The sequence below is a fragment of the Corvus kubaryi genome, unplaced genomic scaffold, assembly GCF_017639235.1.
Source record: "Corvus kubaryi isolate FWS band 111438036 unplaced genomic scaffold, C.kubaryi_AGA036_p1.0 138, whole genome shotgun sequence".
Lineage (NCBI taxonomy): Eukaryota > Metazoa > Chordata > Aves > Passeriformes > Corvidae > Corvus > Corvus kubaryi.
The window spans coordinates 18385852-18407857 of record NW_024580672.1 but is presented as its reverse complement, the minus strand read 5'-3'; the positions used below and the strand labels follow the sequence as shown (position 1 = coordinate 18407857).

The following is a 22006-nucleotide window of genomic DNA, read 5'->3' as shown; positions in this document are numbered from 1 at the left end:
GGGTTTCCAAGGAGTAATAATGTAGGACATCACGGTTCTCTCTGTAGACAGGCGGTGTGGCGTGGCTGTGTGTTTTCTATCCCCGATGCTGCCAGTCTGTCGGTTCCAAGGGGGTGATGCCTGATATATGTCACTGCTGAGACATTTGGGGCAACAGTTGCAATCTCCAAATCCTAGAAAATAACACTGTGTTTTATGATGTGCAGGGAGAAGTTGCAGTCTTTCTAAGAAAAGCCAGATGAGATCTTTGTCTAGAGTTGTTTGGGTTTTCTGGGGGGTTTTTTTGGGTTGGGGTTTTTTGCGGGGGGGAAGACGGGAAGGGGGTGTTTTAAAGGATATATGTCTGGTGAACGCTTCCAGAGATGCTACAAAAGAGGAACGTCCCTTCAGTTTCCTTCCTTATAGTTAAAAGTGGAATCCAGTAGCCATCTGTTGCTAGAGACGGTCGAAAGAGGATGTTGAACCTCATGCTCTGAACAACCAATGAGTGTGAAGGACAGCTCTGCTGTAGCAAAAAGGTCTAAAATTCAGCTGCTACTAGGAAAAAATTTGTGTGAGGATTCATCCGCTGATGCTTGGATACATGGAAAGTAAGGGAATTTTCCCTTTCCAGCTGCTTGCTTATGAAGTTTCCCACTGCTTCATACCTTGGATTTATTAATTCCAGACTGGTGATTGTTGCTGGGTAGGCATTCTGGTGACTGTAGGACAAGACAAGGTATTCAGAGTGCTTTTAAAGTAATAATAAAGGCTCATGGCTCGCAGCTTTATGATCTAGGTGGATAAGGGGAGGTGTGATCACAAGTTCCTCAAAAAGAAATGGAAGCCGCTTTTCTTGTTGTACATTAATGCTTAGCTACAGAATAAGGAATATGCTGTTTGCATGGTGCTTTTGTCATTGTGAGTGTTTGTGGGGCAGTTGTTGTTTTACAAGGGCTGTGCAGAAGGTGTGTGTGGGAAGGGGACGGGCAGAACAGGCGTTTAGGAAGGGATGTGTTCAGCGGGATTCTGCAAAGGGCGTGAGTCTGTGCTGCTTGATATGGTGCCACAAAGGCCACGGTATCAACAGCTGGAGAGTGGCAGCAGCTTGGGAAGCCGTTGTAATGTGCAGTGCTTCTGGAAGGCAGAGTGAGCAGCATGTCTAACTCAATTAGCTGTGTCTGAATCACTCAGTTTGATGGGTTCCCACAGGTTTTTGTTCTTCGTGCTTGTCAAAAACAAGGGCAAGGACTGTGAGTTCTGACCTGCAAAGTTGTATATATTGATGGTATCGACACTTCCTGGGATTTCAGTCCACGTTCCTGTTTGGGGGATGCAAATATTTGGCATTTTTGATAGCACTCTTCAGCTGATAATTACAGCGTTATTAGTGCTGCACTTACCGTTCTGCCGCGCACAAAGAGCCTTTATCCGCAGCCTGCTGCTGCAGTGCTATTGTGTGGTGGGAAAGCAGCTTCTGCGAGGTTTACCTCTAAAATAATGCTCCAGATAATGCAACTGCCTGTTTGCTGGCTTAGCATGGAGTGCTCTGAAGAGTGGTGCAGTTAAAAGAAGCACTTAATCATTTGCTGCGTTGGTAGGAGCAGCTGGCTGCTCTCTGCACATTGTGCGAGCGGCTGCGTCTCTGAAGCAGATTTCCAACTCAGTGGAAAGTTTGCTTCAGCAGCAACTCTTACAACTGTGCTCTGCTGTGCGTGTCTTGCTGCCTTTCTCTGCCTCTCGGTTCCTAACCCGTGTAAAAGATGGCAAGCCCTGCTCTGAAATTTAATTAGTGTATTATAATGTAATAAATGTACTGTAGTGTAAGAAATGTAGTTAGCTCGTTTATCATCTGATGCATATTCTGGGTGTTAACTCTTACAGAAATACTAGTGGGAGAACTGCCATTTTGTAATGCCCTTTTTGATGCACAAAATTATCTCCCGTTTTTCAGTAATAGCAAATGTCTGCCTTCCTCATTTAAATGATCATACAAATGTATGTACATTTTGGTTGTTGTTAAACAATGGTATCAGGCTTGTTGTTTCCAAGGGTATATTACCTAACTTTGTCAGTAGATGATTTTAACAGGAAAAAGTTAGCTTTTTACAAATATCAGGGAGAAATAGGTGTCAGGAGGATCATTCATGTAACTACACTTACTTCTATATTGCCTCCTCAGATAAATTGTTTCAAACTCATTAATTTGCACTTCACTGAAAGTATCATCTTTAAGGTAATTTAGTAATAGAGATGGATTTGGGAATCAGCTTCTGGAGTCATTTCTGGGGAAAACCTCTTTGCTGTCTTTTAAACTCTTTTAAAAATTCTGGAAATCACATATCAAATCTGCTATGTGAAACCAGTATGTGGAGTGGGAAGTTATGATCCTGACTGGGAGGTATCGGGTCACTTTTGTGTTAGGATAAATGTTGGAGATGGCATTTTTAATGGGATATAATAAAAATACCCAGCAGTTTTAATACCCTCATAACATTTCAGAGTGTTTCCTACTGTCACGTGCAGCCTATTTATGTTTGTGCTGAGGGGGAATGTTGATGTTTCATGGTGGTTGGAGAGGAACACTGGACATGGGGATTAATGGTGCTCAGCCTGGTGTCCCCAGCCTTGGGGTGGGCAGTGCTGGGAGCTGTAGCCTGGGCTGAGCTGGGATTGCACCTTTGGAGCACCTGAGACATCCCACAGCCCCTGCCCTGGGGACATCCCGGCTTGAATAAGTGGGGCAAGAGGTAAATGGAAGGACTGCAGTGGGCAGACAACCTTTGTCTCTGTACCACAGTATTTTTGGGGTTGTGGGGAGCTGGTTAAGTGAGGAAACAAACCGTGTAACTCTGTCCTGTACAAGGCTCAACAGAATGGACGCTAGGAAGAAGTTGTGTAGGTCCTCCCTTCAAAACCAAATTTTGTTTGAAAAGGGGAGCAGGGTCGTAGGAGAGAGCAGGGTTTGGAGGCTGGCAGGGAGGAGTGGAGTGAGAACATAAATGGAGGGGTAGATTTGGGCTGTGCTGGGTAGGCTAGAAGGGAGAGGAAGCCAGGGAAAATGATGATCAGGGAGGATAGAGAATGGCCAGCAGTAAAATGGGAGATCAGTCAAAGCAGCAGAAGAGAAGCAGATTGAGGTATCCTGGGTTTGTGGAAGGAGTTATTCCGGCCTTTGCTCACCGGAATTTTTTTTTAGGTTCTCAAGGGCCTGGGTCTGCATTGGCTCATTGAAACACATGCTTTTCAAAGTAATCAGTAATGTCCACTTCAGATTTGGCTGGAAAAGAAACACTGGAAATCAAATGTTCCCCCCTTGTGTTGTGTGCTAAATCCTGTGTTCAGTGAGGGAATGGCCTGGTTCTGCAGGCCACGAGCAGCTGCACCCACAGAGCTGCCATTCCCCTCCAAGGCGAGCGGGATCATAACAACGCATTCCAGCTCCTCAGGGGTTTTGGTGTTCTGCTGCAATATACTTGGCCATTCCCACTCAAATCTCACGGATTTTGCTGAGATTAGATGCCCAAATACTTTGAGTCAGGTTTCTAAAATAAATTTTTTCACGTGCTAATCAAGAACCACATCCTTTTGCACAAAGAGGGGCAAACTGAGGCGGTGTTAACTCGCTGTGCTCATGTCGCATGTGAAGGCTGCAGCTGTGGTTTGGAGACAATCCTTGGGGTCTGGCTGCTGAGCTTTAAGCTAGCAGAGTGTTTTTCATACAAAACCCCCTCTCCTATCAAGGCAGCAGAGATGTTCATTCATTTAGAACAGTTGGTAAAACAGACTCCACAGGTCCCTACCAACCAAAGCTCAGGAGGCTTTGCTGTCATGCCAATATTCTGTAGGGCTTTAACCTTTGCATTATTTCCAGTTACCACCTGGAAAGAACATCTGGTAGTGTGTATTTGTATGTGTAATATATATAGTATTTCTGCATAGGTTGTTTTTTGAGATACTTAGTGAGGATTAGTTTCATGGTGAAAGAAGAGTTTTTGAAAGCAGAGCTTAAGCAGAAGTTAGTCAGATCCAGATTTCCAGTAAGATGGTAGGGAGAAATTGAGGAGTTATAAATAGAAGCTCTGCTGGTTACAGTAAGAGTTCTGTGCATCTCTCCAGTGCGTAGTGACCTGAAGTGCAGCTCTTATCCTTCTGACTTCACTCCTCTCTTCCCAGGGCATTTTGTGTGAGGAGAGGAGGCTGAGCACTTTACGTCTGTGCTAGAGTTTTTCAGATGAGCAATAGCATTCCTGGAATTTTTCCAAGTAATAGGTTTTCTGAAGGGTAGCCAGCAAACAGGGCTTTTTTTGCCATCACCAGCCTCAAATGAAATGCACTTGTCCCTGGGATAGAGAAAATAGAAATTGTATTCCATCTTTCCTATCTGTGAGAAGGCCGGCTGGGAGGTCAGATGTGGGCACAGTCCAGTACACCTTATAAAAGGAGAATTTCAGTGGACTTGGAAACAAACATCACCCTCTTGCCCAAAACCAGGTTGACTGAGCTGGAGTGAGGCTCTTCTGCTGGGTGTCTTTCCTCCCATTAGACTGGGTTAACATCTTGGGCTGGTTCTTCTGCTGAACAAACCATTATTTTTCTTTTTCTCTCTGCTTTTACCCAACCTCCAGCCTCCAGTGATGATTCTTTTCTTAAAAATAAATTTCACATGTGTGACTGACCAGGAGTTGCTTTAGAGCACCCAGTGTTGTTGACGATGCCAGAACAAAATATGGACTGTGGTCATTGTGTTCCCCAGGCAGAAGGTGCTTGAACTGCTATAAAACAGTGTCAGTGCCTCCTTACATGCTCCTGAATTGTATGGCTGTAAGGAATTTTTCCCTCCTTCCAGGCAAAGCAGGTTTCAAGTGTCTGTATGTGTGTGTCTTTATTTTCAGTTTTATGGTGTTTCCTTTAAAGAGAGCAGCTGAAATCAAGGGTGCAGGGGGAAATGGGGGAGACATCAGTGTGAGTGATATTTGTAATTTCTAAAGAAGATGCTGGTGTTTTCAACTTTTTTTTTCCCCCCAGAGATAAATGACATCGAGGGCCACCCAAGCAGCAGCCACCAAACCTTGAAAGGCACCTCGAAATGGGCCACATCCCTGGAGAGCCTCCTCGAAGACCCGGAAGGAGTGAAACGGTTTAGGGTCGCTATATCAAATATGGATATTTCCGTAAAACAAAGTCAGGTTTTGAAGCAGAATGAGCCTCAGCACGAAGGGCGCAGCTGTGCCAGTGCTGTGAACAGAGGCACACATCCCTCTAGATGCGTGCCCTGAGCAGAGCTGGAGCTGTGCCGCTGGCTGAGCTGCTGAGGCAGCACCTTCTGCCCCCTGCCACTGCAGCCTGTGCTCCAAAGGCACGTGCAAGACTTTAGGCTGCATCTTTCTAACGGGATCTATCTGCTCTTGCAAGGATTAACAAGTTCCTGTTGGATAAACTGCAGTCCCTGAGCCACTGATCCCTCCTGCCAAGCATTATTTATCACTGAGATCCCGGGCTCTCGATTCTCACACGTTGTCCTTAAGCAATGAGTTACCAGGAGCAATCTGATGACTCTGTGGCTCTTGCTCTGTGTTTAGCAGCTCTACTGAAAATATTCCCTTTCAGTTTACTACAAAGTGTGGGCTGGTGCAGCTCAAAATGGCTTGAAGTTTAATTAGGTGAGGGTGGTGAGTTGGTGTTTGAAGGCCTTCTTGCCATTTAGGATGTACGAATGGGAACTGCCTACTTGAAAGTGCTTTTGCCATACCATACTGATAAAATGCACTGGGATAAAATGGTTTCCTACCAGACTGGTTTGGGAAATGAGGTAAACAAGAATTACAAAACACTGATTTTGAATTCTTAAAAAAAAAAAAGGAAAAGTAATCTTGGTGCTATTTAACTCCTGGCATTACTTAGTCTCTGTTTTCTAACACTTGAAAGAGAAAACTGATGATCTCAGAGCTATAAAAGTTTCAGTCATTATATTTCATAAATAAATTTAATGTACATTTTTCCCCTTTTAAAGCATGCCTCACTTTTGGAGGAATGTGCTGTGTTTAAACAGCACAGAGAACACAGCTACATCTTCTGCTTCAGTCTGCTTAAGTGGATTTATTGCCACTGATGATCACGTTTAGAAACACTTTCATTTGTAGAGATTTTACTCATTACAAAAGTCAGAAAGGTACTACATGAGAATCCCAAGTGATCTGTGACTCTCATTAAAATAGTTCATTTTACTCACCTGGTAATGAATTAATATATTTTTTGGATTTCCCTTTGAGCAGTGGCTGTAAAAGTGCTCGAGCTATTTAAGGGAGACTGAGGAGATCATTCCTGTGAGTTACTGCTATGGTCTGAGATGAGATGTAGCTCATCATCCTCCTGGAATGTGCTTTCAAAGTGCAGAATATCAGAGTGTTCAGTATCAGCTGTGCAGATGCACAGATGCAGTGGTTCTGTTGCACTGGGTTGGGTAAACTCACGGTTGAGTTAATTGTAGGCAGCTCCTAGTTCTAATAGCTGTAGTAGGAAGAGGGAAAACCAACTGAGAAATTGCATCCTAACATTTGTGTGTTTGTTTTTTGCTTTCCTAGGAATTTTTAAAGAAAGAATTTAGTGAAGAAAATGTTTTGTTCTGGTTAGCATGTGAAGAATTTAAGAAAACACAGGGAAAAAAGCAGGTATGTTTCCTAAATAAATTCTGCTTGTCAACAAAGTTTACTTAGCAGAGCTGGAGCTAAAACATCTCTGTTGCATAATGTGCTTTATGTGAATGCAGATAAATATATTTGAAGAAATTGCACTAAAATCATCCTGGTGGAATTGTTTGGAAACAAAGCCAGTTCTACTTCAAATCAAAACAAACTGCTGAAATTGTCAAGTTTCCCATGTTTTGAAAACTGAACTTTTTGTAGTTTCTAGGGAGTAGCAAAACTTTTGTTAATTCAGTGATGTTGCATCATCTTGTTTGCAAATATAAAGGTATTTCATTCAGAGCTTTTTTTAGAGCATAGCAGCTAATACATGGAAATTTACACCACTGTGATGTCTCAGTGGAACATAAAAATAACAAATGGCACAAACAAAAATATTTTACAGCACCAAAAGAAAATATTTTGCCTTATGAAATTACAAGTTACAAAACAGAAGGGGTCTGTTTAAACTTTTTTGCTTAAATATTTATCCAAATTGATGTATACCTGCAGAGCCTTTTCATTTTGATGACAGCTCTCTCTTTCTAGTAGGAAATATTCTACTGGAAAATTTTTCAACCATCCACCTCCTGTAAGGTTTTTTTGTTTGTTTGTTTTTTCCACTACTTAGATCTTGTTTTACATTTAGATCCACCAGGAACAAAGGATCTACTTTCACATTTAGACTTTGAAGCCCACAGAGCCAGGCCTAAACTATGAACCATGTTTAGTCTTCTTGTTTCTGAAAAAGGTTTTGTGTGGTTTTTTTTTTTGTTTGTTTCATTGTTTTCTTGAGAAAATTTAAATTTATCTGCTCTTTAAGAGAAAGATTCTGTGAGCATGAAATTAAGTAGTTTCAAAACTCCAAGTGAGCATCGCTGTCCTTGAGAGTCAGACTCCTAAAGCTTTTTTTTTTTTTAAATCCCCCTTTTATGTTTTTTACCTTAGTGCACCTCTTGTTGCCATGGCACATTTTAGCATCGTGAAGAGGTGAGAGTGGGAAAATGCCCCTTAAACCTCTTCCAAGTGGGATTATATGTGCTTGGAGGAACATCAGAAATGCCAAGGAATAGGAATCGGGTGGGAGAGCTGGGCTAGGAGAGGTGTTATGAAGTGCAGGTGTAAGAGGGCTGTGTCCACACTGCAGGATTCCTCTCAGTCAAATATTGTCAGCTGAAACAGTTTCCCAGCACATTTTCAACAACAGCAATTTCCCTGTTTTTCCAAACTATGTATTTTGGGGAGGAGAGTCTACTTTTTGTAAATATCCTGTGTTTTGCGCTGAAAAAAACATTCCCCTCAGAACAGTGTGCTGGACTTAGTTGTATTTTTTTGGTATTGATAAATCCATAAAAATACAACAATACTATTTTTTGCAAGAAGAGGGAAATGTTCAATTTGACTGTGAACTCTGTAGCATTTAGTAGTTTCAGCTTTGTGTATTCAGCTGCTTCCCTCCCTCATTAAGGTCCACGAATGCAGAAAGTCTTGAGGAAAGCACAACCAGTCAGTCGACTTTTCTGTGAAGTCCCACGCCTTCAGTGGGATAATAATCATATTTTCCCTTGCTAAATGATTTCCATATTTTTAGCTGATTTAGGATTGCTAATTTAGGATGCCAGTACAGAAAGTGGTGATGTGCAGGGATAGGAGCTTAGTGAATCCTTCAATGAATTGCCAAATGAATGGACAGAGGCTTAACTAGGTTCTATTTAGGTTAATTAATCAGTACCAGTCATTCCACAGCTTGGTCATCTTGGAGTCTGGTGCTGCCCAAATTATTATAACTTGCTGAATAAATGTGCTTTAGAATGACACAGACTTACAGTAAGTTTTTGTAGCTACTGCTTATGGGTGGCTTTGTTTAGATAATTTACAAAGCTAGGAAAAGCACTAAAAATAGAAATCTTTCCAGTGTTTATGGTAACGTGAAGCGTGGATTTTTCTTCTGAAAGTGACTCTTGCAGAAATCCCTTTGCATCTCTCTCTATTGTGAGCACAGTATTCTAAAAACAGTCTTTTACTTGTTTTGTAGTTTGCTTCTCCTTAAAACTGGTTTCCCACACAGATTAACTCATAGACCCAGAGACTCTTGGTCAGATGAAGCTGATATCAATTTAACCCAGATTGGAGCGAGTCCAGAGATGCTGCAAGGGCTGAAGCAGCTCTGCTCTGGAGCCAGGCTGGGAGAGCTGGGGGTGTTCAGCCTGGGGAAGAGAAAGCTCCAGAGAGACCTTCCAGGGCCTAAAGGGGCTCCAAGAGAGCTGGAGAGGGACTTTGGACATGAGATGGAGGGACAGGACAAGGGGGAATGGCTTCAAACTGACATTGGGCAAGTTTAGATTAGGTATAAAGAAGAAATTCTTTACTGTGAGGATGGTGACACACTGGAACAGGTTTCCCAGAGAGGTGGGAACCAAGGTTCCATCCTTGGAAACATTCAAAGCTAGGCTGGATGGGACTCTGAGCAATCTGATCTAGTCAAAGTTGTCCCCTGTCCCTGCAGGGGGTTGGAAGTAGCTGACATTTAAAGTAATTTCAAACCCAAACCATTCCATGATTCTATGAATGGGATTCTTTTCCCCCGATTTTTAAAGGATGAGAGAAACTTTTGATTACTTGATGTGAGAGTGCTGGCATGGGACTCTACTTGGTCAGTTTAAACTTGCCCAAAGGTCAGCACATGAGCAGTGGGTTAAGCACCCATTGTGCCAGGGATATTTATTGTTATCCTTCCTGTGTCAGCCTGGGGCAGTGTTTGGTTTTGCACAGGCTGCTGTTCCATTAGGGTGGATGATTCATGGGAGCAGGGGAGATTTTTGGCAGCTGCAGAGCGAGGCAGCAGGCAGACTGCATTGCTGGTCTGGCCAGGTTTTAGATGAACTGGGTTCAGCTCATCTTCTTGCAGCAGGAAGGCACAGACTTTTCCCCTCAGCTCAAGACACATTTCTGTAGTTTAGAAACAACAACAACAAAAAGGATAATCCTTTAAAATTGAATTTAAAATAGAAATTTAACATTTAGTGAAGATTGAGAAAGCAATTAGGTCAAGCCCACTCGTAGCAGTGAGCTCTGCTGCCACCCATGTGGCCCTTGTGTTAGGGCACATATTTAATTATTGAAATGGGAGTGGTGGGGATAAGGGAATAAAATTTAACTTTAAATATTTTGTTGGGGTTTGTCATGTGTTGTTGCATTTGTGACTGTTAATGAAATAAACAACATGTTCCCAGGGTTTAAATGTTTCTCCTCTTGAAGCTGAGCTTCAAAAATAAATTACAGATTGTAATAAATGCTTATGGGAAATATTTTCAGCTATTGCTAAAACCCACCAGAATATCCATGTTGGGAGTTTTGTAGTGAATGATTCCAGGACAAAGTCCTGTGCATTCAGGAGTTTCTTCTGTTGCTGCCCATGTGGAATGTAGCAAGGGTTTAGCAGGGCTGGGTAATGCTGCACAGCTGCTGGCTGCTGGGAGCCTGGTCTGATGAGCATCTGGGGCTCCCATTCACCTCATTTGGGAACCACACATGCTTGGGAGCTGAGTTTGACCTTAGGAAAGGAAGTGGGAAAGAATCTTGTATCCACTTGAAACAGCGAGGGGGGGTGCTGCAGACAGAACTTCGTGCTCCTAATGGGAATCTGGCACGGATACTGGGGCGAGCACACAGATGGAGCTGAGGACTGCCAGAAATCCTTTAATAACCACCTGCAAACAAGATCCCAGTTTAGGAGCTCTTTTAGTTCCAGAGCAGAGTCCCCTGTGCTGAGGCTTTAGTTTCAGGCAGATGCAGAGCAGAGAATGCCACTGACTGAACAGGGACAATCTCTGCCTCCTCCACCTGAACCTGGCTCTGCCTGAGTGACACTTGGGGGGTGTATGAGCACACTGGCAGCTTTGACTGTTCTTTCTTTTTAAAGCAAATTATAAGCTGTAGTTAATCAGCTGCTGTACCACTGAAGCACAGACATGGCAGAGCAGTTCTATTTGCAGCAGAATCTGTAACGTTCAGCTGTGCATTTCCATATTTCCCCACTGCTATAAAGCCAGGTCCCCTGTGTCTCTCCAATGGCCTCCTCTCCCTAGCACAGCTCTTTCACTTCCTTTCTTTGTTATTCTTCCTCACAAAATCCAAAGAGCCTCCCTGTTTCACCAGCCTCCCACACAGTCCTGTTGTTCCCCTCCACGCTCTTTAAAGTTCCTCACAGTTACTTCCAGTTTTGTGTTTCCTCTCAAGCCTCCCTCTGCTCTTTTTCTGCAGTGCCCAGCTTGCTCCTGTGGCCTTGGACAAGCAGCACCTTGTGCTGGGGCTGGTGAGGAGCTACTCCTGCCTTGACTAGCCAGCAGCAAAGGACACACCCTGGCAGTTCAAGTAGAGCAGAAAACTTTTGAGCATATACTGCAGCTTTTCCCTTGGTGCATGTGCTGCTTTTCCTCTCCCTTTCTTTTCTCCTGCTGATTTTCCATTGACTCAGCAGGAGGGTAATTTTTTTTCTCAGTCCTTTGCCCCTCTCTCAAATATGGTTGAAACCATACAGGAGGTTCTAAAGTTGTTTAGGTGGGACTGGCAATACAATTGCTCATGCAATAATAGCTGAAGGCCCCTTCCCTGTGCCTGCCTTAGGACATTAACTTTGCCACTTGTAGCAGTCTGATCTCTTGGATTAATTGCCCATTTAGAACAGAAGGGGCTGACCCAGTCCTCCCTGAGTTGTGAAACAAGTTGGAAATTTTTAAAAACAGTTCATTGTGGCCTAATGCACCTGACACATAATGTTCTACCCCCCGGATGAATGAGTTTTAAATAGGAATACTAGAGAATGGGTATCCCCTTCAGCAGTGAGTCAACTCTTTAGGCCCCCTGAATGCTCAAACACATGCAGCTTTTCTTCTAATTATCCCCAAGTGTAAATGTACCTCAGCTGTAAAACATAGAAGTAATTCTGAGATTCCTTCATGGGCTGGGTTTAAATGCTTCCTCCTTCAAGCCCCATCAAAGGCGCAGCCCTTTAGCTGATGCTGGTCTGGAGCTGTGATTGCTCATTAGAGGTACCCAGGGCTCAGGATGAGCCAGAGTAGCTGCTGCTGGGTTGCTTTCAGATTGCAGAATTCAGATTGCAGCAGCGGGGCTTGGATCTTGCCTGGCTTGTGTCTCTTCCTCCTCTCTGGCTTCCTCTTATCCAACTGTCTGGTTAAGGTGGTCTTTCACTGAATTTCAGGGGATTGTGGCCCCTCACTGCTTTGAAGCTTAAGGATGCTGGTGGGGTCAAGATGTTATCACTGTTACTGGTTTGACAAGGGAAGAGCTCTGAAATCAGGGCAAATACCAACAAACAGCTTTATGCAGGTCACACCCTTATTTATCAGTTCTCAGAGGCTATTGAGAGTCTTATCTTTACCAGTTAGCCAAGTAGCTGGTGTTTTCTTTAATCGTGTAGTTGGTGTTGTAGGTGAGCTGCTCTGAGGTCATGGTTAAGACAAAGTGTGTGGTGTGACAAGGTTGCCTGACAGTGGTGTGAGTTAGACACTAACTTCACTTCGTTTTCCCTTGTAGTAAGCTCCCAGGTTTTTTTCCTCTGTGTTTCTTGCCCATACTGATGATCTGTTAGGAAAAAGAGTCTTCTCAGAAGTGAACACAAGGTCTAGCTGATGATGCTGAGCAGTCTCACACTGGCTACTGAGATTCAGACATCACAACCTGCTGAACACTGGCAGCTTTTGCTAATATCGGTGTAGGCTTTGGCCTGTAGAGGTGTTTCTCTTCCAGTACAAATGAATATACACAAGTAGGCTAATCTATGTGTATTTGTTACTTTTTTTGAAATTCAGAATATATTTTGGGTTTAGGACGTGAACCTCAAGAAGTGACCTACAGAAGTCTCCAACAAAACATTACGTTACCCAATCAGAGACTACTTCCACAGGAAATAATTCTTTTAATAAATTCCATTTTAAATAATTCTTTTAAATAAATGTCCTTTTGCAGATGCAGGAAAAAGCTAAAGAAATTTACATGACTTTCCTGTCCAGTAAAGCTTCCTCCCAAGTCAATGTTGAAGGGCAGTCCCGTTTGAGTGAGACCATCCTGGAGACACCTCACCCTCTCATGTTTCAGAAGCTCCAGGACCAGGTAAAGTTATTTACTTCAATAACACAGTTTTGTCTGGTTATAATGAGCTTTGCTTTCTAGCCACGGCATGGATTGAACAGGTAAGCACAGAACTGGGTTGATTCCATGTTGGGATATTAATGCAGCTGCTCTGAGGTATTCCAGGTTCTTGGCCCCATCTCACTACGACCAATTAATTAAGAGATTCATTACAATCATCCTAATTCCAACTCAGGGCTTTCCTGGAAAACTGGATGGAGTTTTCTCCTGGGTTCCTGTGTGGGTGGCTTGAGAATCGCCCTGACTAACTCAGTGCCTTCATTTTCCTGTGTATTCACTTGTTCTGAGTCATTGCTGATGTTTGTTTTGTAGTTGCCACTGGTTTCCTTGACAGCTTAAGATTCTTTATTTTACTTTGCTTTGGTATTTATATTGATATGAATATAACACAATTTTTTGAAAACCCTCCTCTTCCGTAACATGCAAGACTTAGAGGAGTTGGTCTCTGCTTTGCCTTTTCCTGAGGAACTTGGGAGGCCTGGTAGAAATTAGAAATTTTGCAGGCATGTCTTTGGGTGGTAAATTTTCTTGATATTCAGCTGATTTCAAAGCATAAGTTATGAAGTGAGTCATTCTTATCTGCAGCTTTCCAGCACTTGCAGTACTATTTTTAATTCCTGTACCATCCTCAGGACTACCTGTATTTTCCATTTGGCTCTTTCCTTTTGTGGAGAAACAGCACAGCAATTTAAACAGTGTTTTCAGCCCATTTCAATCAGGTATTTGAATACGTTGGTTGGGCACTGGCTGGGTCAGTTGGAGCGGTCTGAGGGGCAAAGGCTCTGCTGTTTTTCAGGCAGATTCCAAGACATTAGCAGTGGAAATACCTGAAATCAAATTTCCATGTGAAGAAACAGAGTTTTTCATGGGAAAACTTCTGACTTGGGGGAAGGGAGAGAAATGTTCTGGTAGAGCTCAGCACTGCAGTTCAGGGTGAGTAACTGTACGAGTGAAGCTGGAGAGAATACTGGAGTTAAAATATTTGCTATTTCACAAACGACATGCACGTGGAGAGCCAAGGATTAGTAATACCTGAACTGGAAACATACTGGACTAGTGGTAGAGGAATCCCACTAGTGTGGGAAGAAATTCTGCGAGCTTTTAAAAACAAATGCAGAGCATTTGTGGGTCATTGCAAGATTCCAGTGCTTGAAGCTACTGTTTATTGCTGTTAGATAATGGCTCAGAAGAGTTATGGTCTTCTCTGGTTTTCAATCCTTATAAAGTTATGAAGAGTGGCGTAATTTGCTCTCTGAAGAGCAGTGTTAACCACTGCTGGCACAGTGGGTCTGGAGTAGAAAAAGGCAGAGCTGGAAAGACACACTCTGCTCTACAGCAGTGCTGGTAACAACAGCTTCAGGTCTCCAGAGAGCTGCTGATTTAACTGGGGATCTGGTGGGGTGTGGGCTGGGGCCATGGGGTGGCCTTAACTGCCCCCAAGCCATTTGTTTGTGCTGAATGGAGTGGTGTTAGAGTAGTTCATACTTCATGTGCTTCAAAATACTTGTGGGGTAAATGTTCCTGCTCCACAAAGGCAGTGAGAGGAGGCAGGGAGGGAGGGGGAAAGAGGGTTCTGCTTTGGCACGTGGTGACTCTGCTCTCTCTATATTTGGCTGACCAGACTGCAGAAGATCTCGGTCTTCAATGCTCTTTCTCTCTGGGAGATGCTTTAAGTGATACCAGGAGCAAGAGGGGTCTAAGTTCTTCACAAAGATGTGACGTTTTAACAGGGAACATCTTCCTTACAATTTTTTTCCCCTGAGTTGGTTGGATGAATTTAATTATGTTATAGTTAGCCAGTGCTGGGAGGTAAAATTTGACTTTTCTTAACTCAGGAAGAGTTAAGATCCTGAAGATCAGAGTCTATACAGAGTGGGTATTTGGGGATTTTTTTTTTTTCATATTCCAAAATGTATCTTAAAAAATAATATTTCCACAGTTTTAGACATGAATTTAAATATTTAAATATGTAAAGAAATAGTGATTAGTAAAATCCACCATGTAATTTACTTGTAAGGGAGCTACTTTAGCAAATGCACAGACAAGAACAGTCAAGTTTTGGGTGTTTGCCTGTATTTGTCCCGGTTCCTCGAGGATGTGAAATGAAAAAGCAGTTTGAGATTGTTTTTTGGTTTTTTTTTTTTTTTTTTTCCTCCTGCCAAACAGGTAATGGTTGTAGTATCAGTTGGAAGTGAGGCCTGTAAAGGTAAAGATGAGTTATCCACACATGGAGTAGCCACATCTGCAGGTCAGAATCCAGAAATTTGTCTTGGAAATTCAGTTACTCTGAGTATCATAAAAAATGATCAGTCCTGAAACATGACTCAGAGAGGCTCCACCAGTGAAATAATAGGCTGAGGGTGATGCTGGCTTTGGTTTTGCCTCAATTATAGTTTTGAAGTTTACTTTTTTTCCTGTCCCCTCTGTTTCAAGACCAAGCAAAATATAGTCCTGACCTTGACACCTGAACAGATTCCAGGCTCCTCTCCCAGCCCCTTTGTTTTCAGAAAACTCCAAAAAGAGTTGTAGCTTTTTTTTTGTCCACAGTGGGTATAAATAGAAGAGCAGCAGTTATGCTGAGGGATGAGCCTGAACTCAAGCCCTGGGAGAGAAAAGCTGTGCTTGGGGCTGACTTCATGTTTCCATGCTGGCTGTGCGAAGCTCTTGGCCTAGTGAAAAGTGTATTTACACAAATTTAATCCACCAGCAATTTAAACCCACGTTTTAACTGGCAAAATACATCTGTATCAGGTTAGCTCTTTGTGGCAGGTTCCTGCAATTTGCCTGAGACCAGTCTTGCCATTTGGTCCAAAAAGAATGGGAAGATTGGCATAGCTTTAAGAAACATTGGCTAAACCAGATGTTTCAGTATTTGTGTAAATTATTTAGAGGCTTTCCTTAGTTATCCACTGCTCTGCTTGAGTTACTCTGCAATGTTCAGGAGTCACTGCAGTCAGAAAGGTGCATAAAAGGTGCCTCTGTTTCTTCAAAGCTCTGCTTTGTCCCTCTGAATGCCTTCCAGACATTCAGAGAGATGTTCAGAGGGACAAACACGGGAGGATCTGATCATCCCACTCAGTGACCCTGGCCTGGGACCTTTCACCTTCAGTATTAGGTGTGCAAAGCTGGCTACTGTGAAAACTATAATCTGATTTTTAAACTAATGTGGACGTTATTGCCAGGCAGTGACCATGGGACCTACAGCATTGTTTGCTACATGCAGCCCCTGTGGAGAGCTGGAAGTGTATTTTTTCCTTAATGCCCTGCTCTGTAGTAATGCTCTAGTACAAACAGAAGGAAAGTGCATTAGAATTAATGTGTCCTTCTCATTTAAAATCTCATTTTACTTAGGTAGTTTGCTTTGTGTTCTTTTCCCCCCTCTTCCCAGATATTCAATCTCATGAAGTATGACAGCTACAGCCGCTTCCTGAAGTCAGACATATTCCTAAACCATAAGAAGAGCGAGGAGCAAGAGGAGAACTCACCTGAGGCTCAGACTGCAGCTAAAAGAGCATCAAGAATTTACAACACATGAGACACAATGGGTCTCTTCAGGAGAGGCAATACAATAAGGAAATTACACTCAGGAACAGTCTAGGTTTATAGCAGTTGCATTTAGGGCTTGGAAAGCTCAAAACCTTTTTAGGAGATACTTACCTTCTTAATTGCTTGAATGATTAATTGTTTTTGCATGATAGCTATTAACCAAGCACCCATGGAAGGACTGTTTCCCAGCTAAGAGGCTGAGGTATTCCTCCATAGCGTGAGTTGCCTTTCATATTTCATGAGTTAAAATGCTTTCAATTCTTGTATTTTCTTTTGTGAGGCATCTTGGTGATGCAAAATGGGAGACTGCGTGGTTGGGTTTTTATTTTTGCCTTGTAATTTTTATTTGGGACTAGCTTTTACATCCTGATCTGCTGGGAGAAGCTGTTGAGGAGTACATTTCACATTAGTTTGTGGGTGAGTCATTCATAACAAATTTAATCATAAAGGGACAGCATCTTTCAGGGTTAAGCTCTTTAGAATCCAATCCCTTCCTGTGTGACTTTGTTCTTTCAGGGTGATATCTGTTTTGCTTTGCCTTTATTGCTGAATCAAAACACTTCCCTAGTCATGATTTTCATTTTTGTATCTCCTAAATTTCCCCCCAATTTTTTTTTTTTTTTTTTTTTTTTTTTTGCAGTAGACAATCACCTTCTTCAGAGGATGGGATAACCTCTGTTCCCTTGGGAACAAAAGCTCTAAAAGAGACAGGATCTCTGAAGAACTCCTAACTGCCATTAGGAAATGTGATAGTAGATATCCCTCTCAGGGCACACTGATTCCAGCAAAGCTTGGCTGGGGCATGTCCCTCATATCAGTGTGACATCAGATGCTGCTATCAGAAAGCATCTGGTCTCTCCCAGGTCTTCTGAACAATCCCTCTCTGTGCAGCAGCAGTGCTTTGGCAAAGGACCAGCAAACCAAATCTGGTTTTGTTTTACTCCATTTTTTCTGCTCAAATCACCCTGCCGAGTTTTGTTTGCCCCACAGAAGTATTTCAGGGTTTCCTAATTGTGATTTTGGAGAGCTGCAGTGGAACAGGGAGTTGGCTTTGGGGTTCAGCCACTCTCACATCAAGCTTGAGAGCAAGGGGAGTTTCTTTCTGCCCTGCGCAATCCAAGGTTGGTAGAGGAAGATGCTCCCAATGAGCATTCCATGTTGTCCTGGGAATGTGTCAGCACTGCAAAGCACATTTCAGCATACAGTTTTTCATGTGTTCATTATACTTTTTGATTAATTCACTGCAGTGTTACTAAATTGCAGTTTAAGCTGGGAAAGTGTATTAGCTACTTGCTCTATTTACAAGCTTTGCAGCTGTAGTCTGGCTGTTTCCCACTCTCTCATTATTTACTCTTTCATATTTTGCACTGCTTGTCTTGAACTTTTGTTTATGTGCTGGCTAATCTAAATGCACAGTTAGCTTTTGAACATTTTGTACTTATTTTTTTTTTGTCAGAAAGGCCAGATATGTTTCATACATTGCTGTCACTATCAATGTTTAAAATCTAAGTCTAGTTTGTCATTTTTGAGAATGCAAACTCACTTGGTAGACTTGATCATTTCTTTTAACTCTGAGCCACTCTTGCAGGTATTGTGTGAAGAAAATTGTTTCCATGGGCTTTTCCCTAGTTAGATGTAAAAGTGGGGATGGAAGTTCTGATTCTTCCCCTAGAGCTACATGCCCTGCTCATTTTTAGGAAATCAAAGAAGAGGTCAGTGCCTCCATATGCATGATGTAAGGTGTAGTTCTTATGCACTGAGTTAATGTTCTTTTTATGCTCTCGAAAGATTTAATGGTGAAGTCATATTACTTCAGGCACTTTCAGTGGTATTTGACCTCCTGCTTAAGCTGTATTTCAATGTTTTACTGAATGAGAATGAACTAAACATGTGCATGAATTTTTTTTTTCTTTTTTTCTTTTTCTGATGGGGCCTAGGAAATGGAACCATCCAGTTCTGGACTTGCCAACTCTTTGTAATCTCAGGATTACCTCTTTTGAAAATCCACTGTAATAACAAACTCTTCATGCCTGCCACAGCAGAGGGCAGAACTTCTGATAGCATTGAAGCCCTTGGGAGTGGGCAGCTTAACCAGTTTAGGACTCGGGATTTGTTTTTTTCCCAGTGTTTGCTGCATTAGTCTTAGTGATATTAAAAAACTCAGCATGGGGACATTCATGGGAAAAATGCAGAATGAGCTCTTACCACATTCATCACATGGATGCGCAGTAGATTCATTTTTAATCATATTGATTTTAAAAATGCATTAGCAAGGGAGAAAAGAGTCTCTGACTATCATGTTTTAAAATGGTAATAATAGAAGATAAAACCAGGAGCTGTATGAACAAAGGTAGGGTGTTGAAGAGAGAAAATAAGTTTGTAGCTGCTTATGAACACTTTCCTTGGCAATATGTTCCCTATCAGGTACTGCCTTTGCTTGCTAAGAGCAAACACCCTACATGAGTAGACACAAAGGTGCTTGACACGACCACAAGGCAAAAGTTACTCAAAAGGAAATGTATTTTTTAGCAGCATCTCTGTGCCTATGATGTTTATTTCAATACCTGTTATGTTTCTAATCTAATGTAACTTGATCCACAAAATCCTTAATCTTTGAGTTGCTCTTTTACCTCAGAGGTAAAAAGTTGATTGGACCATTGTTTTTGTGCTGTCTGGGTTGGTTTGAGGGGTTTTTTTTAGAACACCAACAAGTAGACTTCAATGTGCAGAAAGCAAAGATGTTTTTCCTATTCATCAGATTATTGGTATTTTTCAGTAAAAGGGCAATCAGATTAAAACCATGCAAGCAGATGCCTGTAATTGCAATTTGTGTATATGTAGGGAAAGTTTGTGTTATTACAAACTTCTGGAAGTAGGTGACACTTGCTCCACGTGGCACAGAACAAATCACACAGACAGATAAAGAACTGTTTCCCTAGAAATAAATCCTGCATTCCAGGAACAACTGTAAACATTGCATCCAACCTCAGGCTGTAAGTGGGTGCTCAAAGTTGCTTTATGTAGAGATTAAAGATAGGATCTACTCCTCTTCATAGAACTTACACAGAAGTGATGAGCACACAAAACAAGCAAGAGAAGTTTCATGCCTGTTTGCATGCCTTAAACTCTACCCTATTTTGTGTTTCTCAGCTAAAAAATAAACTACAAATACACCAAATCTGTGTGCTGACAGCTCTTTTATGAACACAGTTTGGGTTGAGATTGTTTCATGTCCCATAGTTAACCCATTTCTGCTCTCAGTCCTTGCTAACACAGTTCACAGTCTGTCCTAGGATGTTGGGTTTTGCCTTGGAAGAAGGGATGGCACAGTGGGGCTCACTTCTGACTGGGCTGTGGTCTGAACGAATTGCAGAAATTCACTTGAACAGGGGAAGATGCCTCTTGTACCTGCTCCATCTCCCATTTCTTTTGTTCCTGTTGCATTTCTTTCACTGCACTTGCCAGGCCATTGGTGTGGAGAAGGAGGGTTTGAAAAATCAGTGGGAGGGAGAGAAAAAGATTTTAATGTTTATGTTTGGATAACAGTTTGGAATGTGCTGGTTTTTTTACTGAAGATTCAGACATTTTAAGTGGGTAGCACCTGCATCTGGGCTAAAAACTAATTAGGTCTGTGATGCAGAGAGGTCCCATACCATTCTGTGACTAGTTCAAAGCTGAAAAGTGGTATATTCTCCCTTTTATAAATTGCTTATAACTCTTTTCATCCTAAAACAGGGCAGCAAGCCTTACACAGTCACCCAGTTTTGCCAAATGTCTGCCCCTGACAAACCAGAAGCACTGTTTACATGACAGTGATCCTTTCCCTGTGCCAGAGGCAGTTCCTCTTGTTTTGTATCCAACACGGCTCATGTCCCAGGGCTTTTGGCAAAGCCACAGTTCAAAGCGAGCTGTGGGGCATCCTTTATCCCGAGGATCTGTGTGACTTTGCTGTGCTGCCATACAAGTGCTCAGCAGCTGCAGCCGGAATTCTGATCGCTCCAGTTCGGCAGCTTGGCTGTAATTAAGTGAAAGATGCTTCTCATCATCAGGGCTATTATATCCTGACTGATCAGTGTGCAAATCCATCGCAGCCAGGGGTTAAAAAGCGCCCCATTCCAAGGGGTTTGGGATGGCAGGGGAAGAAAGAGGGAAAGGCGGCATGTGGCTCCTTGCGGGAGGAATGGGATGATCGCCAAATTTAGCAGCACCCTCTCCTGGCTCTCGGCTGAATAACGCGTAGGGATTTGGGGCTTGGAGTAAGAGTCCACGCAGGGAAAGGTCGCAGCTGCTGGTTCCTCAAATGCAACGCACTTGGCGGCCTTTCTGTCAGCAAGAAATGCTGAAATGCTGAGGCGGCTCTGTTTGTCAGTAAAGGCAGCTGATGTCGCTCTGATCAAAACTTGGGGGGATCCCCGGGCAGAAGAAAGCTGAAGTGGCTTTGAAGCTGGCATTGCAGAGCAGATAACGAACGCTCTGAGCTCCTGAACGTGCTGCAGGAAAGGGCCAGCAGCTGTCCCTTCCCCCGCTGCTGTTCCTGCCTTGTGCCCATCTGAAGCACCCAAAGACAGGACTTTTCCCAAGTGCCCAGCATGCTGAATGCTGCAGCCTGGGGACTGGGTGCTCTTACCCGTGTTCCTGCCACGCTGTCCTATTGCTCCAGCCTTTCCAGAGGTCGTGTCCCCAAAATTCAGCCCAGTGCCTGCCTGCGCCCCCGTGTTACTCTTGGGCTCTTGTTTCACTTTGCACAGAACTCTGCAAGCCAGCAGGAAAGGCTGGCTGAGAAAAGCAGGGCTGTAGGTCAGGGCTGGGAAGGGGGGTTATCCACTGCTCCGTGCCTTGGGCGAGCACCAAATCTGCTGTCAGTGGGATGTCCTGACACGGGGGCTTTTTCTTTTGTTTGCCATATAAATTTCAAGCAGAATCTGTCGGTTTGTGCCCTTACTGGAGCATGGCAGCCCCTCAGTGCACATTTTCCCCAAGGAATCCCAGGGGGGATCGTGGTGGTCAGTGGGTCTTGGACAGGGTGATGTGCCAGGCTGCACTTCAGCTGGCAGGAGCTGAGCTCGAGCTGTATCAGCGTTAACAAATGTGGTTTTCATCAGGTCTATCTCAGCTGGTGAACCACTTGATTAGATAGATTTCAAGTGTTTTCCCATGTCGTGACTAAGACAAGGTAGGAACTTGAAATATTTGAACAAGTGATGCTAACTCTCACTGAAACTCTCCCAGAGTTACCAAAAAATACATTGACTTGGAGGTAAATTGAAACCTTTCAGGTTCTTTTTCAAGCTGCAGTCCAGAGGAACAGCTGAACATATTTTTTTCTTAGTTCCTCTTCTGTGTTTTCTGTGTTTATGATTTCATAATTTTTCCGCGGTTTGAATACTAGGTTTAGACATTTTTTATGCATCTGCACTACACACAACCTAAACCTGTCCTTTTTGCATTCCTGAAGTGCCACAGAGATGGATCTGACAGCAGAGAGCATAGAGGAGAAGCTCATGCTCCTCTTAGTCTGCAAAGAGATACCAAACAATATGAAACTCCAAAACATGACGGACAAAAGGCAACCCTGCTACAGTTTTCACTGAGACTGAGAACCCTGGTACACGGTGAGACCTCAGGGG

At 43.0% G+C, this 22006-nt stretch overlaps 1 protein-coding gene across 2 annotated transcripts; it reads left to right on the top strand.

Annotated features, from left to right (window-relative positions):
- Nucleotides 1–329: 329 nt before the first annotated feature.
- RGS10 (regulator of G protein signaling 10) lies at nt 330–19557 on the top strand. 2 transcript variants are annotated; one of them, XM_042019451.1, is made up of 5 exons: nt 330–590; nt 5008–5126; nt 6564–6650; nt 12651–12794; nt 16222–19557. In XM_042019451.1, the coding sequence occupies exons 1-5, from the start codon at nt 572–574 to the stop codon at nt 16366–16368; spliced, it is 516 nt and encodes a 171-aa protein (XP_041875385.1). In that variant the 5' UTR covers nt 330–571; the 3' UTR covers nt 16369–19557. The 2 variants fall into 2 exon arrangements, with proteins under 2 accessions (XP_041875385.1, XP_041875384.1); XM_042019450.1 differs by lacking the exon at nt 330–590 and having other exon boundaries at nt 730–5126.
- Nucleotides 19558–22006: the final 2449 nt, after the last annotated feature.